This window comes from Rhododendron vialii, chromosome 8a, assembly GCF_030253575.1.
Source record: "Rhododendron vialii isolate Sample 1 chromosome 8a, ASM3025357v1".
NCBI classification, from domain to species: Eukaryota; Viridiplantae; Streptophyta; class Magnoliopsida; order Ericales; family Ericaceae; genus Rhododendron; species Rhododendron vialii.
In genome coordinates, this window is record NC_080564.1 from 9,360,598 (window position 1) to 9,379,133 (window position 18,536).

The 18,536-nt window shown below is 37.9% G+C and overlaps 2 protein-coding genes across 2 annotated transcripts; one reads left to right on the forward strand and one right to left on the reverse strand.

Moving 5' to 3' along the window:
- Positions 1–380: 380 nt before the first annotated feature.
- On the reverse strand, positions 381–1,070 carry LOC131336340 (VQ motif-containing protein 29-like). The gene has a single exon (XM_058372128.1). It carries the CDS (start codon positions 1,011–1,013, stop codon positions 534–536), a length of 480 nt encoding a protein of 159 aa, XP_058228111.1. The 5' UTR covers positions 1,014–1,070; the 3' UTR covers positions 381–533.
- A 13,206-nt stretch (positions 1,071–14,276) lies between these two features.
- LOC131298531 (uncharacterized) lies at positions 14,277–14,759 on the forward strand. Its single transcript, XM_058324014.1, has one exon. The coding sequence runs from the start codon at positions 14,277–14,279 to the stop codon at positions 14,757–14,759; it is 483 nt and encodes a 160-aa protein (XP_058179997.1).
- The last annotated feature ends 3,777 nt before the right edge of the window (positions 14,760–18,536 follow it).

Here is an 18,536-nt window from a genome sequence, read left to right on the forward strand (position 1 = left end):
ATCAACGGTCGATAAGTTTAAAGTTAAACAATCCATGACCGTCTATTTTATAAACTAAAATTTAATTTTTGATGTACCTATCGATATCCGATAAACATGATTTTTTGAGTCAACATACTACTCTGCGGACCCTACAAGATGAACGGTTCAGATTACTGAAAAAAACACACGATGGGGTCCGCAATGGGTGGTGAAAACCCCGTAGTTTCCGGGAAAGAATTTAAACTCGTCATTCTTTTCCAAATTTCTGGATTTCCATTTTATTTCTTTCCGAGAATGGGGGCGTTCTTACTTTGGAGATTGTGGTTTCAGACTTCTTGAATAATTTCGTAATTTCCTTTTGGTTTACTTGCGCGCGTTGTTAATTGATATCCAGTTCGTAAACAGAAATTGATGGTGCCCTTTTTATTGTTTCTTTTACCAGCTTTGTAGGAGCTGCTGATATGACGAAAATCAAAAAATGATTAGCTCAGCTTACAAAAAAAACGAACTTATAATTCACACTTCAAATAAACCCAAAAAATGATTTTACTCTAGAACATTGTGCTCTGCTCCCAAGATGGCGTGGTTCCCGGACTCGTGAGAAGGAACGTACTCCACGCACGTGACGTTGGAGACGAACTAAATCCCAGAGGGCTGAGTACTGCAGCTCCCAAGGGTGCCGTATTAGTATACGGCGAGGGAAGGAGATCCTGGGCTGTTGCTGGTTTTTCACCATCAGATACTGCTGCGGTCGTCGGTAGACTGAGGGGCGGAGGCGCCACCCTTTCGAGGCGGCGGGATTGAAAGTCGGGTCCCTTGGTGAGTTTCTGAACCAGGTCCTTGAAGTCTTTGGGCTCCACGTTGTATATTCCCGGTGGGGTTGGCGGCGGTAGTGGCGCTACGGGTTTCTTCCACGGCTTCGCCGGAACCTTGCGAACCGCTCGGAGGGGCGCGTGGAAATGGGGTTGTTTCGGGTTGGTGTTAGCGAAGGTGGAAGAAGAAGAAGAAGAAGAGTGGGATTGTGATTCCATTAGGTTGATCTCTAGAGTACTATTCGTCTTTTACGTGTGAGAGTTTTTAATTCTATATATAGAGGGATCGTGAACGTGACTGGTTTGGAAAAGTAGTCGTCGGCTGGCGGCTATGCGGTTGCGCCGCTGACATTGCCGAAAGTACATGGTCAAAAACTTTGACCGCCTGTTTACAAAACCCATGGGTTCACACCGGAATTGTAAATCCCCATTCGTGGTGGGCCTCACATGTTATCCTTGATTAGCTAGTCTCACGTTTGTCACAAGAAATATTTAAAGAGCTGTGCTACGTGCACAGCAGCTGTGCACAGCAGCGGTTTTCTTTCGCTTCGGATCGCATAAAGATGATCGGAGCAGCTCATTTTGTTCAAAATATATCGTTTAAAGTTTCTGTAAAAAATGAGCTTCGTTCGATATAGTTAGAGGCGTTAACAAAACACCCAAAATCACTTCTGAACCTAAATTCTGAAGTAATTTTGGGTGTTTTATTAACGCCTCTAACTATATCGAACGAAACTCATTTTTTACAGAGACCTTAAACGACATATTTTAAACAAAATGAGCAGCTCCGATCATCTTTGTGCGACCCGAGGCGAGAGAAAACCGCTGCTGTGCACATAACTTTTTTGATATTTAAATATTAATTAAGTTGAAGATACAAAATTAAAAAATTAAAAGTGATTAGTTGGGTATAGGTGCAAACAAACCGTGCCGAGTCATGTCGAACTTTTGCATGCTCAACTTTGCTTACTAAGCTTTTAGCGAGCTCCAGCTCATTACAAATTTGAAGAATTGAGTTGGCCAAAACTTGAGTCAAGCTCGAGCCTAATAAACCTTACAATCTACAAGTACTTATAGTTATAACACATATTTTCTCAACGTCCGAATCACTTAAAATCTTCGTTATTGGGTAAGTAAATATCCAAACGATGATCACACCGTTTAGGAGTCGTCTCATTTGTTTAGGAAATTTGTGAAATTTGTAAATAGTATTAGGTGAGGCTGGCATCTGTTCTTGGCTAACACAATCATATATATAATACGAGATTAAATTGTATATACCGTCGGTGTATACATTTGTTTCTTCTAAATCAATTACATTGCGCCGGCTTATTAACTTTTTTGGTCCCCAAAGTATCATAAAAATCTCATTTTGGTCCCCAATAAACACGTTGGAGAAATTGAATCCCCAACGTTATTAAATGTGTACCAATGTAGTCCTCCACCCGTCACGCCGTTACCCCAGACGTCAAAACCAGGGGCACGATTTCCCCTCCCTAACCTTTTTATCCTCTACAGCCCATCCTCTTCCCCTTCCCCCAAAACCCACCGCTCCATGGGCTGCTCCATGCGCACCATCTGCTACCACACCCGCTCCTTCCCCCGGCAACTTTCTCTCCGAAAACCTAACCGACCCCGCCGTCGACTTCCGCCTCAACCAACTCGCCGCCACCCAGAACCAGTCCGATAACTGGGTTTTAATCGCTAAGTTGGGCGCTGTGCCGGCCCTAATCCCTCTAATGAGGTGCACCGATCCGTGGGCCCAAGAGCACACCGTCACGGCCCTACTGAGGGGTTGTTCGGCTAAATAAGCCAAGTGATTTTTTTTTTTTTTGTCCTTATTCAAATTTTTTTCACATTTGCTAGTTTTTTGTCAATTTTTTTGGAGATTATTGTTTCGTCATGACGAGAGGAATCTAAAAAGTAAAAAATTATGATCGAAACCTAATTTTTTAAAATAAAGACAAAAATAAGCCAATAAGCCAATTTTTTTCATTTTTATTCAAAAAAAATTGGATTTCGATTGTAATTTTTTACTTTTTAGATTCCTCTCGTCATAACGAAACAATAATCCCTAAAAAATTGACAAAAAACTAGCAAATGCGAAAAAATTTGAATAAGGAAAAAAATAAGCCACTTGACTTATTTAGCCGAACAACTCCTCAGTAAGGCCGTGATGGCGTGCTCCTGAGCCCAGGGATCGGCGCACCTCATTAGAAGGATTAGGGCTAGCACAGCGCCCGACTCGGTTGTTTTTGTCTTTATTCAAAAAAAATAGATTCCAATCGTCATGTTTTACTTTTTAGATTTCTCTTGTCATGAAGAAGCAATAATCCCAAAAAAATTGACAAAAAACTAACAAATGCGAAAAAAAAAATTGAATAAGAACAAAAAAATAAGTCACTTGGCTTATTTAGCCGAACAACCCCTCAGTAGGGCTGTGACGGCGTGCTCCTGAGCCCACGGATCGGCGCACCTCGTTAGAGGGATTAGGGTCGATGAAGCGCCCAACTCGGCAATTTTTGTCTTTATTCAAAAAAAATTAGATTTCGGTCATAATTTTTTACTTTTTAAATTCCTCTTGTCATAAAGAAGCAATAATCCCAAAAAAATTGACGATAACTAAGAAATGTGAAAAAAATTGAATAAAAAAAAAATCAAGTGGCTTATTTAACCGAACAACCCTGAATCTCTCCCTCCACGAGCAGCAAGTGATTTTCCCAACCCTTATAGGTGCTGTGGAGGATAAAGACGTTGGGGGAGGGGAAATGACAAACATGCCCCTGGTTTTGACGTCTGGGGTAACGACGTGAGGGGTGGGGGACTACATTGGTACACATTTAATAACGTTGGGGACTCAATTTCTCCAATGTGTTTATTGGGGACCAAAATGAGATTTTTATGATACTTTGGGGACCAAAAAGGTTAATAAGCCCATTGCGCCACGTCGTCAACATAGTGGTCTCAATTGATAAAATATGACGACATAACGTAATGTAATTGAATTGAAAAAAACAGATGTTTACATTGGCGGTGCAAATGATTTGATCCCATATAATACATGCTCTCGTATCAAGTTTGACAAGTTGTACTTTTTCGTATTGCATATTTGCATGACAACCTCGCCGCCTGCCCAGACAGGCCGTGTTAGAGGTCTGAACTGGGCTTGGACTACGACCCAATTACTCTTCTACGTCTTTTTACCCCTAGACTAGAAGCTTTGACTTTGGGTCATTGAACTTGGGCTTAAATGGTGTGAAACATGATAACTTTTAATGGAACTTAACATGAAATTGATATGGATGTCTGAGATTTACAGTTGTGCGAATCTCAGCCATTCATTTCGGTTTCATAGAAAGTTTTCATGTTTCCTATCAATCCCCGTTATGTTTCAAGCGCAAAACTAACAACAAAGAAAGTCTACACACACAGCAATTGTGCACAGATCACATTGTGCGACTTGCTCTGGGTTCCAAACAAATGCTCCGAGCCGTTCATCAGATGTAAAACATTTTTTTGAGGGCCCGTACATAAAATCAGCTCAATCCGATACCTATAGGTGCTCTATCAAATCATTTTTATTTTTCTTTCTGATTTCAGGATTCTGAAAAATTTAGGTAGAAAACTTTAAAATTTACAAATAATAGAATGTGATAAAGATACATAATGATCATATCGCGATATTGCTATACCAGAAAAATAGTTGCTTGAAATCCCCTCCAAACAGAATGTTTGTAAAAAAAAAAGATGTCTTCAAAAATTGTGTTGATCGGATATTTTGCGTTAAAAAATATGAGTTGTGTCCAATGTGCTTTTTTTTTTTTTTTTTTCAAGACAAAGGTTTTCTGCACTCTACAGTTATCTTGATTGATATCCGATTGATCGATCCATCGAGATGAATTTTGATAGGATTAAATTCCTCGTAGGGACTTAATGGAATCCAAATCCTCTTCCATTTAATTGTTGCGTTTGTCTCAAACGCTTCATCTCAATTTGATCAATCGAATTAGTTACAGTATTTTCTTTCGATTCTTTCAGTAGTTTGAAATCATATTACTACTAAACATCTTGGAGGTTGGGATTGGATTGCTAAGGTAAGGGTATCAATAATACTTTGTTTGGTTTTCAAAATTGGTCCGTATTGGTAGTCCCATGGGATGAACAAGCCGGCTCATATGGGGTATTAGCAATATCCCTTGAGACTTGGTATTCAAAGTTCAATCTCAACCCTTTCTCATTACTAATTTCTTCTATCAATCCAATCCCGTCATCTAATCTCATTTCAAATAAACATGATATTAATAATCTCATTATCTAATCGCATCTCAAACAAGCATACTCATTATCAATTCCTTCACATTACTAATCCCAATCATAATCTCACATTCTTATGAATCTCATCTATCTATTATTGTTATCAAACAAAACCTAAAAAATACTACTCCCTCCGTCCGGATTTAATTGTCTCTCGTTCAATTCTAACCGGATAAAAAATGAGTTATATTATTAAATTGATAATGAATTTTATATACAATATGAATCTTGTTTGATTGATCTCAATTTGTACTATAACAAAATGTTTTCAAAATTACATAAAACATTATAAATTGCAAGATATAATTGATTGAAAAATGACACGAACTCTAAAAGGACTAATAAATCCAAACAGAATGAGTAATTAGTTGGTCTACAAAAAAAGTAAAATAGTAGCAGAAGGGAGATGCCAAGCTTGACTTTTGAATGTGGTTCAAGACTTCAAGGCCCGACCTTGAAGTTACTGACTGGACTTGTGACTTTTGAATTTTTTAGCTTCGGTTTTCCCTTCCTGGAAACGAAAACACTAGTCACCGACCGGAGGGTCGGTGACCGGCCACCGATCCTGTGTGGGGTCCACTCCGGGCCTCGCACGAATGATCCGAGCAGCTCAATAATTTTTTTAAAAAAAATTGAGTGGGGTTACGTGTGAAATAAGCTCAATCCGATGTGTGTATGTGTTCGATCCAAGCTGTTCCAAAATCAGATGATCCGAGCCGTTCAAAAATGAAAGTTTGGAACGAGCATGTACACACATCGGATTGAGCTTATTTCTCATGTGGCCCACTCGGTTTTTTTTTTTTAAATTATTGAGCGGCTCGAATCATTCGTGCGGGGCTTGGAGTGGACCCCACACGTGGTCGGTGGCCGGTCACCGACCCCAAGGTCGGTGACTGTAGCACTGCTGTCCTGGAAATGTTAGACACATTATTTTTTTTTTTGAACCGCTCGAAAGTCATTTATAAATAAAAACGTCATACGGCATCTACAGATTTCAATCAAAACCACGAAAGGGTACAACAGGAATAACCGAAAGGACTATAATTGAAGCCTGAGAGCAAGGACCTCTTCACATTGCCACATGCTCAAAGGCAGGGTCGGGATACGTGGAGTATGCATCCAGACAAACAATTCTCTTCGAGAATCAAAACCCTAATCGAGGTGATCAATGCAGCACAGAGAAATCTGTCTTCCCCAATACAGTAATCCAAAAGCCAAATCGCCGGCGAAACCGCGAAGCAAAAACTCAAAGAGTTTTTCCTTCGCCGGAGAGGACGTCACTCCAAAGAGCAAACTCCCGCTGGCACGCAGAGTTCTGGCCACGGAAAGGCAACCGTTGACAGTCCAACGCAGCTCCGAAGCCACGGAGGGCAGACATTAATGTGTCACATTTCAATCACATTTCTTTCACATGCATGTATGTGTGAGAATTGTGAGAATTTCACAATATATGCTAGGGACTCATATATATGTAAGAGGGGGTGTAACTGAAGTGTGACAAATTAATATACCCCTAGTATCTCCCATATCAAATCTCTCAAACGCCTAATCCCAGATTTATAAAGTCTCTCTATCTCTCCATTCCTCTCCCGTGAACCCACCATAACCACATTTCTCCTACAGCTACAGCCGACAAGGCGACAACCCACCTCCATTCCCATTCAACGGATTACAAATCAAACATACCCAGGTGGAAAATTGGTGGGATATTCTATTATTAGCCACAACAATCTTGCTTTTCAGAAGATCATGCAGAAGTTATGGAGTCCCACTTACAGGGACTCCATCTTGGCCTTCATCGACAAAACCATCGAATTCATCTCCGTGCCTATTCGGATCATAATTTTCTAAACGAGCCTTTAATCGAGTTGAGCCGAGCTTTTTTTTCGAAAGAGCTGAGCTTCACTCGGCGAAACCATCTTAATTTTCATTTGGGATCATAATTTTGCTTCTCACGATCATAATTTTGCTTGAAAACATGAAACTGAAAACGATTGCTTTGTAAAGCAAGTAGTGTAGTGGAGATCAATTAAGTCATGCAATAAAAAATAGGGATTGATTTTGTCACTCTCATTTTTGTTAATGTCACTCTCCTTCTCTTACAAAACAAGTCATCTAATAAAGACACAAAGGGAAGTGGCAAAATCACTCCCCTAAAAAATACACCTTGAGTTTTGACAGAAACAAAAAAGGTTTTGGCGAGAACAAAAAAGGTTTTGACATTATCAATTCCCTTACAAATTAAAAATACAAAACAAAAGATTGAAATCACCCCCCAAAAAATACCAGTCAGTATTCTTAGGGGAAATGAATGAGAAGCATACAAATCCTTCTTTCAACTCACAACAGGATAAAAAGCTCCTGTAAACAAGCAGCTTTTGCTTTTGAAGGGCGATATCTAATCTTCAGTAACAATTACAACAATAGTTAAACCAAAAATAATCCCATAAATAAGAAAAATAGTTTTAAAATAGCTTGTAATATTTTTCCCCTTACACAAAGCATTCGAATCGATTTACATACACCTCAATTATACTTCAACAATCCAATTAAAATAGACTATTTTGAACACATGAAGGAACCTGATTGGCTCTTCTCATTGAAACCCTTCTTCTTCTTCTTTTGGGTGGGGGTAAGTAGTTTATAGAGCCTATAACTCATAAGAAATTGACTTATTTAAGTTAGCCAAAAGTTGATACATTGAGATGTCCCTAGCATTTTCCGTTTGATAAAACTGCAATAAAAGAAAAAAGAGCCCGATAAATTTCAAGTGGCATTTTTGAAAAGAAGTGGTGTAATGGAGGGCAATTAAGTTATGTAATGAAAGGTACACCTTGAATTTTGACAGAAACAAAAGAGGTTTTGACATTATCAATTTTCTTTTTGTAATCTTTGAGATTAATTATTCGTCTCGGCAAGAGAACACTTCCTGTTTGATATTCCATATATGATGACATGACTTTAGACTCAAAATACTTCCTGTTTGATACTTTTTTTTTTTTCATTTTTAGTGAATTTTGTTTTTTACCATGACTTTTTACTTATGATCAATTAAGAAATAAAATGTAAATTCAACAAAAATTCAAAAAGGACGAACAAAATTACCCAGAAAAATTAATGGAAACATCTATGGTCCGTTAAAAAAAAAAATTACTTCTCAATATATGCTCGATTAAATGTCATTTTTAACTAAAAAAATATCTTACTCACCGCATTTGAATTAGCCGTGTAACTAAATGGTATTGGTAACTATCAAATAAAATTCATATCGGATATAGAATTTATTACCAATTTTAAAATATAATTAATTTTCTATCCGATTAAAATAGAACAAGAGACTATTAAATTGAAACGCAAAAAATAAAATTTTACTAATCATCGATTGCGTACTCAAAGTCAAAGATGAGCTAGAGCTCGGGAAAAAAAATAAAAGTAACTGCCGCCCCACTCCCCGCTCCCACTCCCACTCCACTCACTACTCCATGTAATCAGATATTTCGAATCTCTTTGCATTTTTTGGATTGAACATCTCCAGTTACGTGGTGGATCGGATCTCACTGCTTGAGTTCAGCTGATTTCTTCAGCTACGGTGGGTGCGGCGATGGCAACGTAATTTCATGCCGGATTTTTCCAACACCACTTGTATGAAGGTGGATAGTTTTCCAACACCGAAGCTTCTTTTTTCGGCAGCTTCTATTTTTTATTTATTTATGTCTTAGATCTTTTTAATTTTCTAGTTCCCACGCTAACGAAAGTATTCTCTTCCATCTTTTGTGTGGCGCTGCGTAGGTTGTGTGCTGGCAGTACCAAAAAACGAAAAGGTTGATTGTGCAGGCGCGGGGTGGTGAGTGGATCTGATTCCAACATCATGAATGATCTTCCACTGGAAATGCGATAGAAATGATCATAAGGAATGTCGACCACGTCATTAAGAGAACAATAGTATGAATGGAAAGCAAGTTCAGTCGTAGAAGTACTCGATCGCTAATGGCAAGAGATTGGCCCTTCTAATACTAGTCCAGGTGCGCAAATCCTTCTTTCAACTCACAACAGAATGGTATAACCATCAATTCATCGTCATTCTTCAAAGCTTAGGTAAACGGTTCTTCTGATCATCGGTCAATGCCATCGTGGGTTTCAAAAAATTAATATTTTTTGCTAAAAATGATTATTTTTCAAAATACTTAGATAAAAGTAAAAAGAAAAAAATTACTTTTCCGATTCATCTCGTCGAGACGAATCAATATCGTACAAAAGTTTGGCCCAAAACTAACAAATGCGAAAAAAATTCAAATAAGAAGAATTTCCAAATTTAAGTTAAATTTAAATAAAGTTTATAAGAACGTAGCAGGGGATCGAGTCAACCAATTTAATTTATGTCATATCACTCAATCAATAAATACAGATATATAATTATTAAAAGTTACCAAAATACTAGAGGCACATCATTTAGAGGCACATCAATTACACCTCTCTCACATACAAGTGGGTCTCATTGGAACGGAACCCACCTGTATGTATGAGGGGTGTGATTGATGTGTCTCTAAGGTGATGTGCCCCTAGCTCCTACCGCTTGTGCACAATGACGCAGTATCGGCGTTGCACTCACATTTCCTTTTGTCCAGACGTGACATATTCGAAACGGACTGGGGGAAGCTGCTGTGCAGCTTCGTGCTGCATAGAGTGCTGCGCACCCGCCGGCGAGGCCTTGCCGGCATTGGTCTAGCGATCAGAGATGTTCATCGCGTAGAGCTCGTCGAATTCTATGTGTGCGCTAAAAATCAGCTCGATCAAATTTTGTTAAGTGCCTCATCCGAACACATATTACTTGAAAAAAATGGATTCAGTGGTTTTGATCCAATGTTTTGTATCCATTAGGATTTATTTTTTTTCAAGTTATATATATTCCGATGAGGCACTTAACAATATTTGATCGAGCTGATTTTTGGCACACACGAAAAACTCGACGAGCTCTACGCGGTGAACGTCTTTGATCGCCGAACCGATGCCGGCAAGACCTCGCCGGCAGGTGCGCAGCACGCTGTGCAGGACGAAGCTGCACAGCAGCTATAAACACGTGTAACGGGTCACTTTGTGATGCCGGAAGCAAATAATCGAGTAAATTTTTGTCAACAAGTAATCTTAACCCCAATTTCAAAAATTTTTAAAAATGTGAACTTAACCCAATAACACGTTAACGTCAATTTTAACCCTCATTAATTTGCAATTAAATGCCCAGTGCAAGAATGGTAGATAAGATCGAAGTCAACTTCCTTGAATAGCAACTCACTGAGCTTGGGGCCTTGGTTCCTCTGCTTTCAAAATAGTGGGTCCGCATGGGTTTCACAATCTGATCTGAAACATTTAACTGCAACGTTTTCCTAACAAATTTTCTCAGTACTAGATTAATTCAAATGATCATTCAAAACCCGTTAACCGCGAGGACTAATATATCGATCTTCAAATTGCTGAACGGTAAGTACGATTTCGAAATTAAACTGTTCAAGTTTGAAGGACGAATGTTAATAAGTTTAGATAGCTGTCGTTATGCGATCAAGTTAAATTCAGAATGATTTTCTCGACAATTCCAACATTTTGAATGGTTTGGATAACATAGTAAGACCTAGCCCGGGCTCTAATTCAAAGCTGGTTTGGGCTCGACACATACCAACATCCGAGTGAACTCACTATGCGCATTTATTTTCGATCCCGACAAGTTTAGCCCAGTTGCTGTTTCTTGATTTATGTCCACCATACGGAAGGACGAAGTCGCGCATGAATCCAATTATTCGGAGTCTTCGCACTGGTTTATACGTCAAGGCAAGAAAAGATTTTGGCATGTGACGTGACCCTCGTGTCGTGTAGTCTCTTATACGCCATATAAATATATAATAGAGGAATTTTTGGGTGCCGAGTGGATATCACGTGGTGCACGCTCAGCGCATTCGGGCTGTTCATTTCGGTTTTGAACAGTTCGGATTTAGAGAGAAAGAGTGGTGAGGTGAGAGGAGAGAAAGAATTTCAATCAGGACCGTTCAACATACTTTTGAACGATCTGGACGGGCTGCTCGGGCAGCACGTGGACACAACCACGTGGTACCCACCCGGTATCCAAAAATCTCTATATGATATAGAAAGACTATTATGACCCCATCTCCCAACTCACTGAGCTTGGTACCCACCTTCCTCTCTCTCTCTCTCTCTCTCTCTCTCTCTCTCTCTCTCTCTCTCTCATCACATGTTTTTTTGTGATCAGTGTCTCTCATCAAATTTAAGAGTCCTAATTTATTTACTGGTTCATCTCTTCTTCTTTTTTTGGGTCAAAGTTATTACTCATCTTGATTCCCGTATAATCTACACCAAATGTCAACTCGATAATACAACAGTTTTGGAAGAATTTATTTTTCAGCATTCTCGAAAAGAAAAAAAAATACAAACGTACTATGGATTTGGACGAAATAAACACTCGGTTTTTTTTGTTCTTCATTTTCTTATCTGTTTTGCCTAAATTCTTTGTGGAAACGACGACTGAATTTTATTGAAGTTAGTAGAAAGTATATGATGTTAATGTGTGTGTGCGCGCACATCAAAGAGGATGGTGTTTAATTATCTCCTTTTAGGTCAAAATGTTTAGAAACAATGCAAAATTTTCTGTTGTTTGATAATTTGGGGGCGGCAGTAAAATGTATAGAGTTGTAGACAGCTGTACATCTTTAATTTTGATGTAAGTAGATTGCTTTAAAAAAATATGTTGTCGATGTTAATGTATATTTGTAAGTTATGAGTGTGTGCATGCTCTTGTGAGTTGTAATCCACAATTTTTGGAAACAATGTCAAAAAATTTAATGTGAGGCTACGTCTATTTTGATGTAAAATGTTTTACAATGTAAAATATTTTTTCAGAAAACAAACTTCAAATATTTATTTTTCGGTGTTTAATTGGCACTTGAAAATATTTTCAGAAATCAACAAAATAGCGTAGAGAGAGAAAGAGGAGGCTTAAACAGTGGAGAGATCTGAGATTATTGGAATTGAACATGGATCAGGACTGACGATCGAAGAAACTGAGTAGTGAGAATTGCAGTAGAAGGCAGCAGGTTCATTTCGAAAAATAACTTACGAAAAATTTAAGAGTAAGTCATTTTCATCCAATTGATAGAAAATGTTTTACATGTAAAATGTTTTCCTCATTTTCGACACAACCTAACACCAGAAAATAGATAAAATAATTTACAGAAAAATATTTTACGTCCAAACAAACGGAGCCTGAATGTGTGTGGTTATAGTGATGTGTGTAAATTGCATGTGCACATGTACACAATGCACATAAAAAAAATTGACGTGTTACTTGTTATTTATGAGTTCATGAAATTTGTTCATTCTTTTACCGATTTAAACCTCAGCAAGAGATATCTAAAACTCATTCGAGCCCATCTAGCGGTGTGGTCCCACCAATTTTTTTCTTGTAAAATTCCATTTTTCAACACTTGTCCACCAGTTGATAATTGACTCGCTAAAAGGTAATTCCTAAATTCTGTGACTTGAGCCAGACCAAGTGGTTCTGTTTGACGCGTTCAATAACGACCCATAATGCAATTTGACATTCTTCTCGGAATAAATCATTCGGACAGATGTTCACTCCAAAACCCAAGTTTTAAAAATCTTTTATGCTTTGTTTGCTTTATAATTCAAAAAGATTTTTTTTTTAAATTTCTCCTAAATTCTCCTACTTCCAACATTTCTCTCTCTCTATCTCTCTTCACTTATTACCCCTACTATTTTTTTTTAAAAAAATTCAAAAACCAATTCAAACAAGGTTAGTAAGCCAAGCTCATCACGTGTGATAGCATTTCAGAGCAGCTCCAATCGATACCTCAAAATTTAACATCAAAAGTGTATTTTATTATGTTTTTGTTGACAAGCTGAGAGTCATACAAACCGAATGGTTCCGATCGTTGAATGAGTCCATAGTGTGTTTCATTTTATATCACATGAGAAATAAACGTGAAGTCCTCACAAGAAAATTTTAATTCAAGTCAAGCCCTGCCGAGCAATGCATTAGTCATTACACCAAATGTCACCTCAATAATTTGATCAAGTCTTTTGAAAGGACGGATTTTTTTATCAGTCTAAGCTTCCCGACCAAAAATCCCGATCGGAATCCCGACGTCCCGCCGGGCACATTCTGGCCACCGGACGGCCAATCCGAGCCGTCCAAAAATTCTAAAAAAAAAATCCGAGTGGGCGTACGCGAGAATAAACAGCATCCGACATGTGTAGATGGCCGATCCAAACAATCCATTTTTGTGTTTGGATAGGCCAAAAATGGAGTGTTTGGATCAGCCAAAAATGGAGTGCTTGAATCGGCCATTTACACACGTCAGATGCCATTTATTCTTGCACAAGCCCACTCGGTTTTTTTTTATAGAATTTTTGGACAACTCGGATAGGCCGTCAGGTGGCCGGAATGTGCCCGGCGGAGCGTCGGGATTCCGATCAGGAATCCTCCCGTGGAACTGTAGCACCACTGTTTTAAAAAGTACTAATTCTTGACACCAAATTACTGGTGGCACACAAACAAGGGTTGTCTCAGTGGTTTGGATGGATGCACAAACTTTAGGATTACTCCTCAAGGTCTGAGATTCGATTTTCCACAAGATGAGTACCTTGAATTAAATGGAGACCCGTGACTAATGTGGTCGCACTAACTTTCCCGAAAATTTGAATTGCCTATTTGAATTCATTTAATGGCCTAATCGTAGGGTTGTTCCTCCGTTAAAAAATAAATAAATATATTGCTGGTGGCAATGGATGAATGAGTTTTGGAACCACTAAAAGATACCCAATATAATAAAAGTAGTAATTCTTTAAAAAATCAGCTCCTCTCAATATAATAAAGTTTTCATTTATTTAAAAGCCCTCCTTTTCATACCAGATATTTGACCCCACCTCTACATCTACATATATAGGAGTACATGTTCTCATCACCTTAAACAATCCTTAGCATATATACTAATATAGTAACAAATCTCGGTGAAGTTTGCAATACCAAATCCTAAGCATCCTTTCCCCCCTCTCTGTCTTCACTCTGTTGCCTATATATCGTGTGATCGATCTAAGTGGTTAATTAACAGCCCAATTTGTTGCAAGCAACTCAAACATTTGAAGATGTCGAAAAAGGAAAGTCGCAAAGAGAGCAAGCTAATCCGATGCATCAAGTCACCAATCAGAGTCCTGGGCAAAGCCAGGGATTTCTACGTGAGGAGCATGACCAGGTGGGCCGGGAAGGTCGAGTACGGCGGCGTCATGGGCGGCGCCCCCACGGCCCAGGTCTCCAGCCTGCCCAAGAGCTTCAGCGTCAGCTCGTCGAAAACGAGCGGCGACGACGACGACCTGAGGGACCTCATCAGGGCTGCTTCCACCAGGAGTCTGGAAAGCAAGGTTCAGCTGGAGCTCCTGCGGCGGCAGCCAGCTGGCCGGGCTGGGGCGGCGAACGGGGTCGTGCCGAGGAGCCAGAGCGTTGCGATCGGGAGGATTGAGGAGGACAAGTGTTACGAGTTCGAGAACGATCATATGGGTAAGGTTAATACGGAGTTTGTTCCGAGGAGCAAAAGCTATGCTGTTACGAGGAGAGCTAATGGCCGGTTTTGAAGGAAAAACGGAACTAAACATTTCTTTACTTTGGAAGCAGTTGTGTTTTCGTCAATCTGTTCAGAAATTTTGTAACATACTGTATTTTATACGGTTGATGTCTTTGGATTTCAGTTCAATTAGGTACAAACAACCGCGTTGTTCGTTTTCGGGTCTCAAAACTTCTGAATACGGTTTTCAATAAATTTTATCTATATATCTCTGATCTCCACTTATTATTCTAAAAAATCTTTTTCAAAACCCAAACCGAACAGGACACGGTGTTTTTCTTCTTCTTTTTAGTCCCTGTTTTGCCTAAACTTTTCTGTTGCTTGATAGTTTGGGGGTGGCGGTACTAAGGTTGTAAAATCGTAGAGAGCTGTACGTCTTTATTTTTTGGTATATATATAAAGTGTAATATTGGGGGAAAAATAAATTATGTTGTTGGGTGTCAATGTATGTGTGTAAGTTTTGTGTATGCGTGGCAAACGTGATGATGCTAAATGCCTTGAAATCCTGAATTTTTAGAAACCATATAAAGAATCAATTGAGGAGAGTTCTCGGAATCAATCATTTGGACGTACAGATGTTCAATAATCGAAAAACCGAAATTTGAGGAAAGTTTTTTCTGTAAGTGCCGCATTAATTACATCCTTCCTGACTATGGCTCATTTACAGTCTAATAATAATACCATTTCAGACCAGCATTTTATTTGTTGATAAAAAGTCTGATAGCACTTGCTCATTCTGTCTTTAGTGATATCTTGTTCGGACAAAAAAGCCATTGGCTTTCCCGCAAAAAATAAGCCAAACAAACCCACATAAAAACAAAAATAAGCCAATAAGCAACTTTTTTCATCTTTATTCAAAAAATATTGAATTTCGAACAAAATTTTATACTTTTTAGATTCCTCTCGTCATGAAGATGCAATAATCCCCAAAAAAATGAGAATAAGCCAAGTGATACGAAAAAAATTTGAATAAGGATAAAAAATAAGCCACTTTGGCTTATTTGTCCGAACACCCAAGTCAAAGATATGCAACCCCAAGGGGTCTTGGAAAAGTGTGTATGAGAAATAACTAATGGCCCGTATAAGATTTTGGATGGATAAAGAAAATGTGGATATGTTATATATAAGGAGGGATTATTTAAGAAGTTACCTAATACTTTGTTTGAGTAGTAGTTGATATGAGTGGATAAGAGTAAATAATATGATAAATTACTTGGTTGCTCTCATTTAATCATTTTATCGAGAAAACAAAAATTATTTCAGGAATAATTTGAGTTTTTTCCCCACCTGGATAAGCTAATCCTAAGATGAGAGGTATTTTTAGCTAACACCATTGGAGGAGGACAAAGCTCTCCCCCTCATTCCTTCTCCCCCATCTTTCTCCTATCAACAAACACCTTTCGTCCTTCTCCTCCTCCCTCCCTTGTCCCCTCCCTAATCCTCCCACCAAACAAGCCCTTGGCTTGTCCCCCCAAAAGTCACAAGTTCTAATCCTAAAAAATCAAACATTTCAAACGTCGAGGCTCTGGAGATTGGCCCCAGAAGAAAGGCCCAGGAGATAAGTACAAGCTGACCCAGATATCGAGTTATAAAGATAAGTCATGCATTAGCATATGTTTACATATTGAGATCAAAATAAAAAATAGTTTAAAAAAAAAAAAAACTAATACGTACACACTTGCGCTTTGACCTTTATTTAAAAGTATAAAAGAGTATTCCAATTCCCAACTTATAGATTGAGGCAATAACGCAATTATCAATTTCCGTTGACCCAAAAATAAATAAATAACGCAATTATCACAATAATAGTGCTCAGGACCACTGCATGAAGCTAAAGTGTTGGTGGGGTGAAAGTGAGATATTCTGTATAATATCTTCAGAAGGCGAGTTTTTCTATTCACAAAAAATTAGGGGAGAGCGTGTCGACTAAATTCGAGGTTTTTGTGCTAAACCAAAAACCAATATGTGAAACTCACAGAACCATATACCATAACCAAATCATCCCTGAATACTCTAACTACGGTTTGGTTCCGGTTGCAGATAAGGGTTCGTTTCGAATGAGATATCGTGTTTATAAACCATTTATATAGGACTCAAAAATTAAACGATGTAATCAAATTAGAACATATTTATTACCAAAAAAATTTGAACAAATTTTTGAACAAATTTTATTAAAAATCACCAAATTTGTCGAAGATCCAATAAACATTATTATTCACGAGTTCATTTTAAACGGTGTATAACTATTGGAGTATCTATATTTTTAACCGGGTTTAAATTGATTTAAAATCTGAACTACTAGATATTTAACTTTCTAAATGGGACCAAACGACATTACTAAAATCTGAACCAAATCGCCTTGTTTTTCTTTCTTCTTTCTTGTCAAAACGATAACTGGTGATATTATAATGATGAAATCAATACATCAAGAGGAAAAATCCCATCCCTACACAGGAGATCGAGAAGCCAAACGACAGGGGAACTTATTCTAAAGACCCTTATTAGCCAAAATATGCGCAACTGGATTAGAGGACCTATGGCTATAATAGAAAATACAAGAAGCCGAACATCTACTTAGTTGGATATCATCAAATCCCCTTGTTTGGACTGGAAATTATGTAAATTATGTTTTGTTTGGTAAATAATTGCTCAAATAACCCGGCCCATATGTTTTCCTTTCCATCTTTTATGGGCCTTCAGCTAGCCCAAATTCAATGCATGGCCTTAGAAAAGGACTCAGGCTCAAACAAAACATCTTGTGCTTTGAATAACATGAATTTGGAATCTGAAAACCAGATTTAAAATATGGGAAAAAAATTATCGGAAAATACAAAATTTCAAAGTTTAGAAAAATAAGAGGCAACAATTTCAAAAAAGGAAAAAGAAAATTAAGAGGCGACGCTGTACAAATTTGTGTATATCCATCCAAGAATACTTTTCCAGCTATCGAAAAATAAGAGGCACCCTTGTTTATGTTTTAAGTTCTATTGAACTAGCGGATGGCCGTACGTAAAGGCACGTTGAAATTCTCATGGTCTTAACTGAAATAAATTGCACGTACTACTCCACAAAGTGTAATCTCCACAAAGTGTTAGTTACTCCCTCCGTCCCTAAATAAGTTTCTGGCGCGCAAAACTAGGCTTTACAAAATATGCATATTTTTTATTAAAAATTTTAATTTTTTTTCACAATCTAATAGAACTCATTGTTATCTATTGATTTGTAAAAAAAAATTGATTTTTTAATGAAACAAATGCATCTTTTTGAAGGCCTAGTTTTGCACGTCGAACACTTATTTAGGGGCGGATGGAATACTATTTTGAGATATTTTCCTATTTGATCATGTAAGACAAAATTATTTTACATATAGATACATTGCCTAAAAAGTGATGATAGAGGGGATAGATTTATTAGGTGAATATTCTCTGTATTTTTTAACAAAAATGCTACTTGCACAACCGTTGTGTTAGTTGTGTGCGTAATTTTGACCGTCTAGATGTATTTGGATGATCTAGATTTTAAACACATTCTTTCAAGAAAAAGTTTAACTTTTATAGAAAATAGTTTGAGTGAATCTTGACCATTTATTACAGCAATAGACGGTTAGAGATTGGTTGTGTTGTGTTTTACACAACCGTTGTGTGTGTAGCACTTTTGATTTTTTAAAAAGAAATAATCCGATAACTATAAATTTAATATGAACTGATTTTACGGTTGTAGAGGCTGTTATATGCCTATTATCTAAATTCATGTTCAATATAATGACTTGGAGGACAGTTCGAGAAAT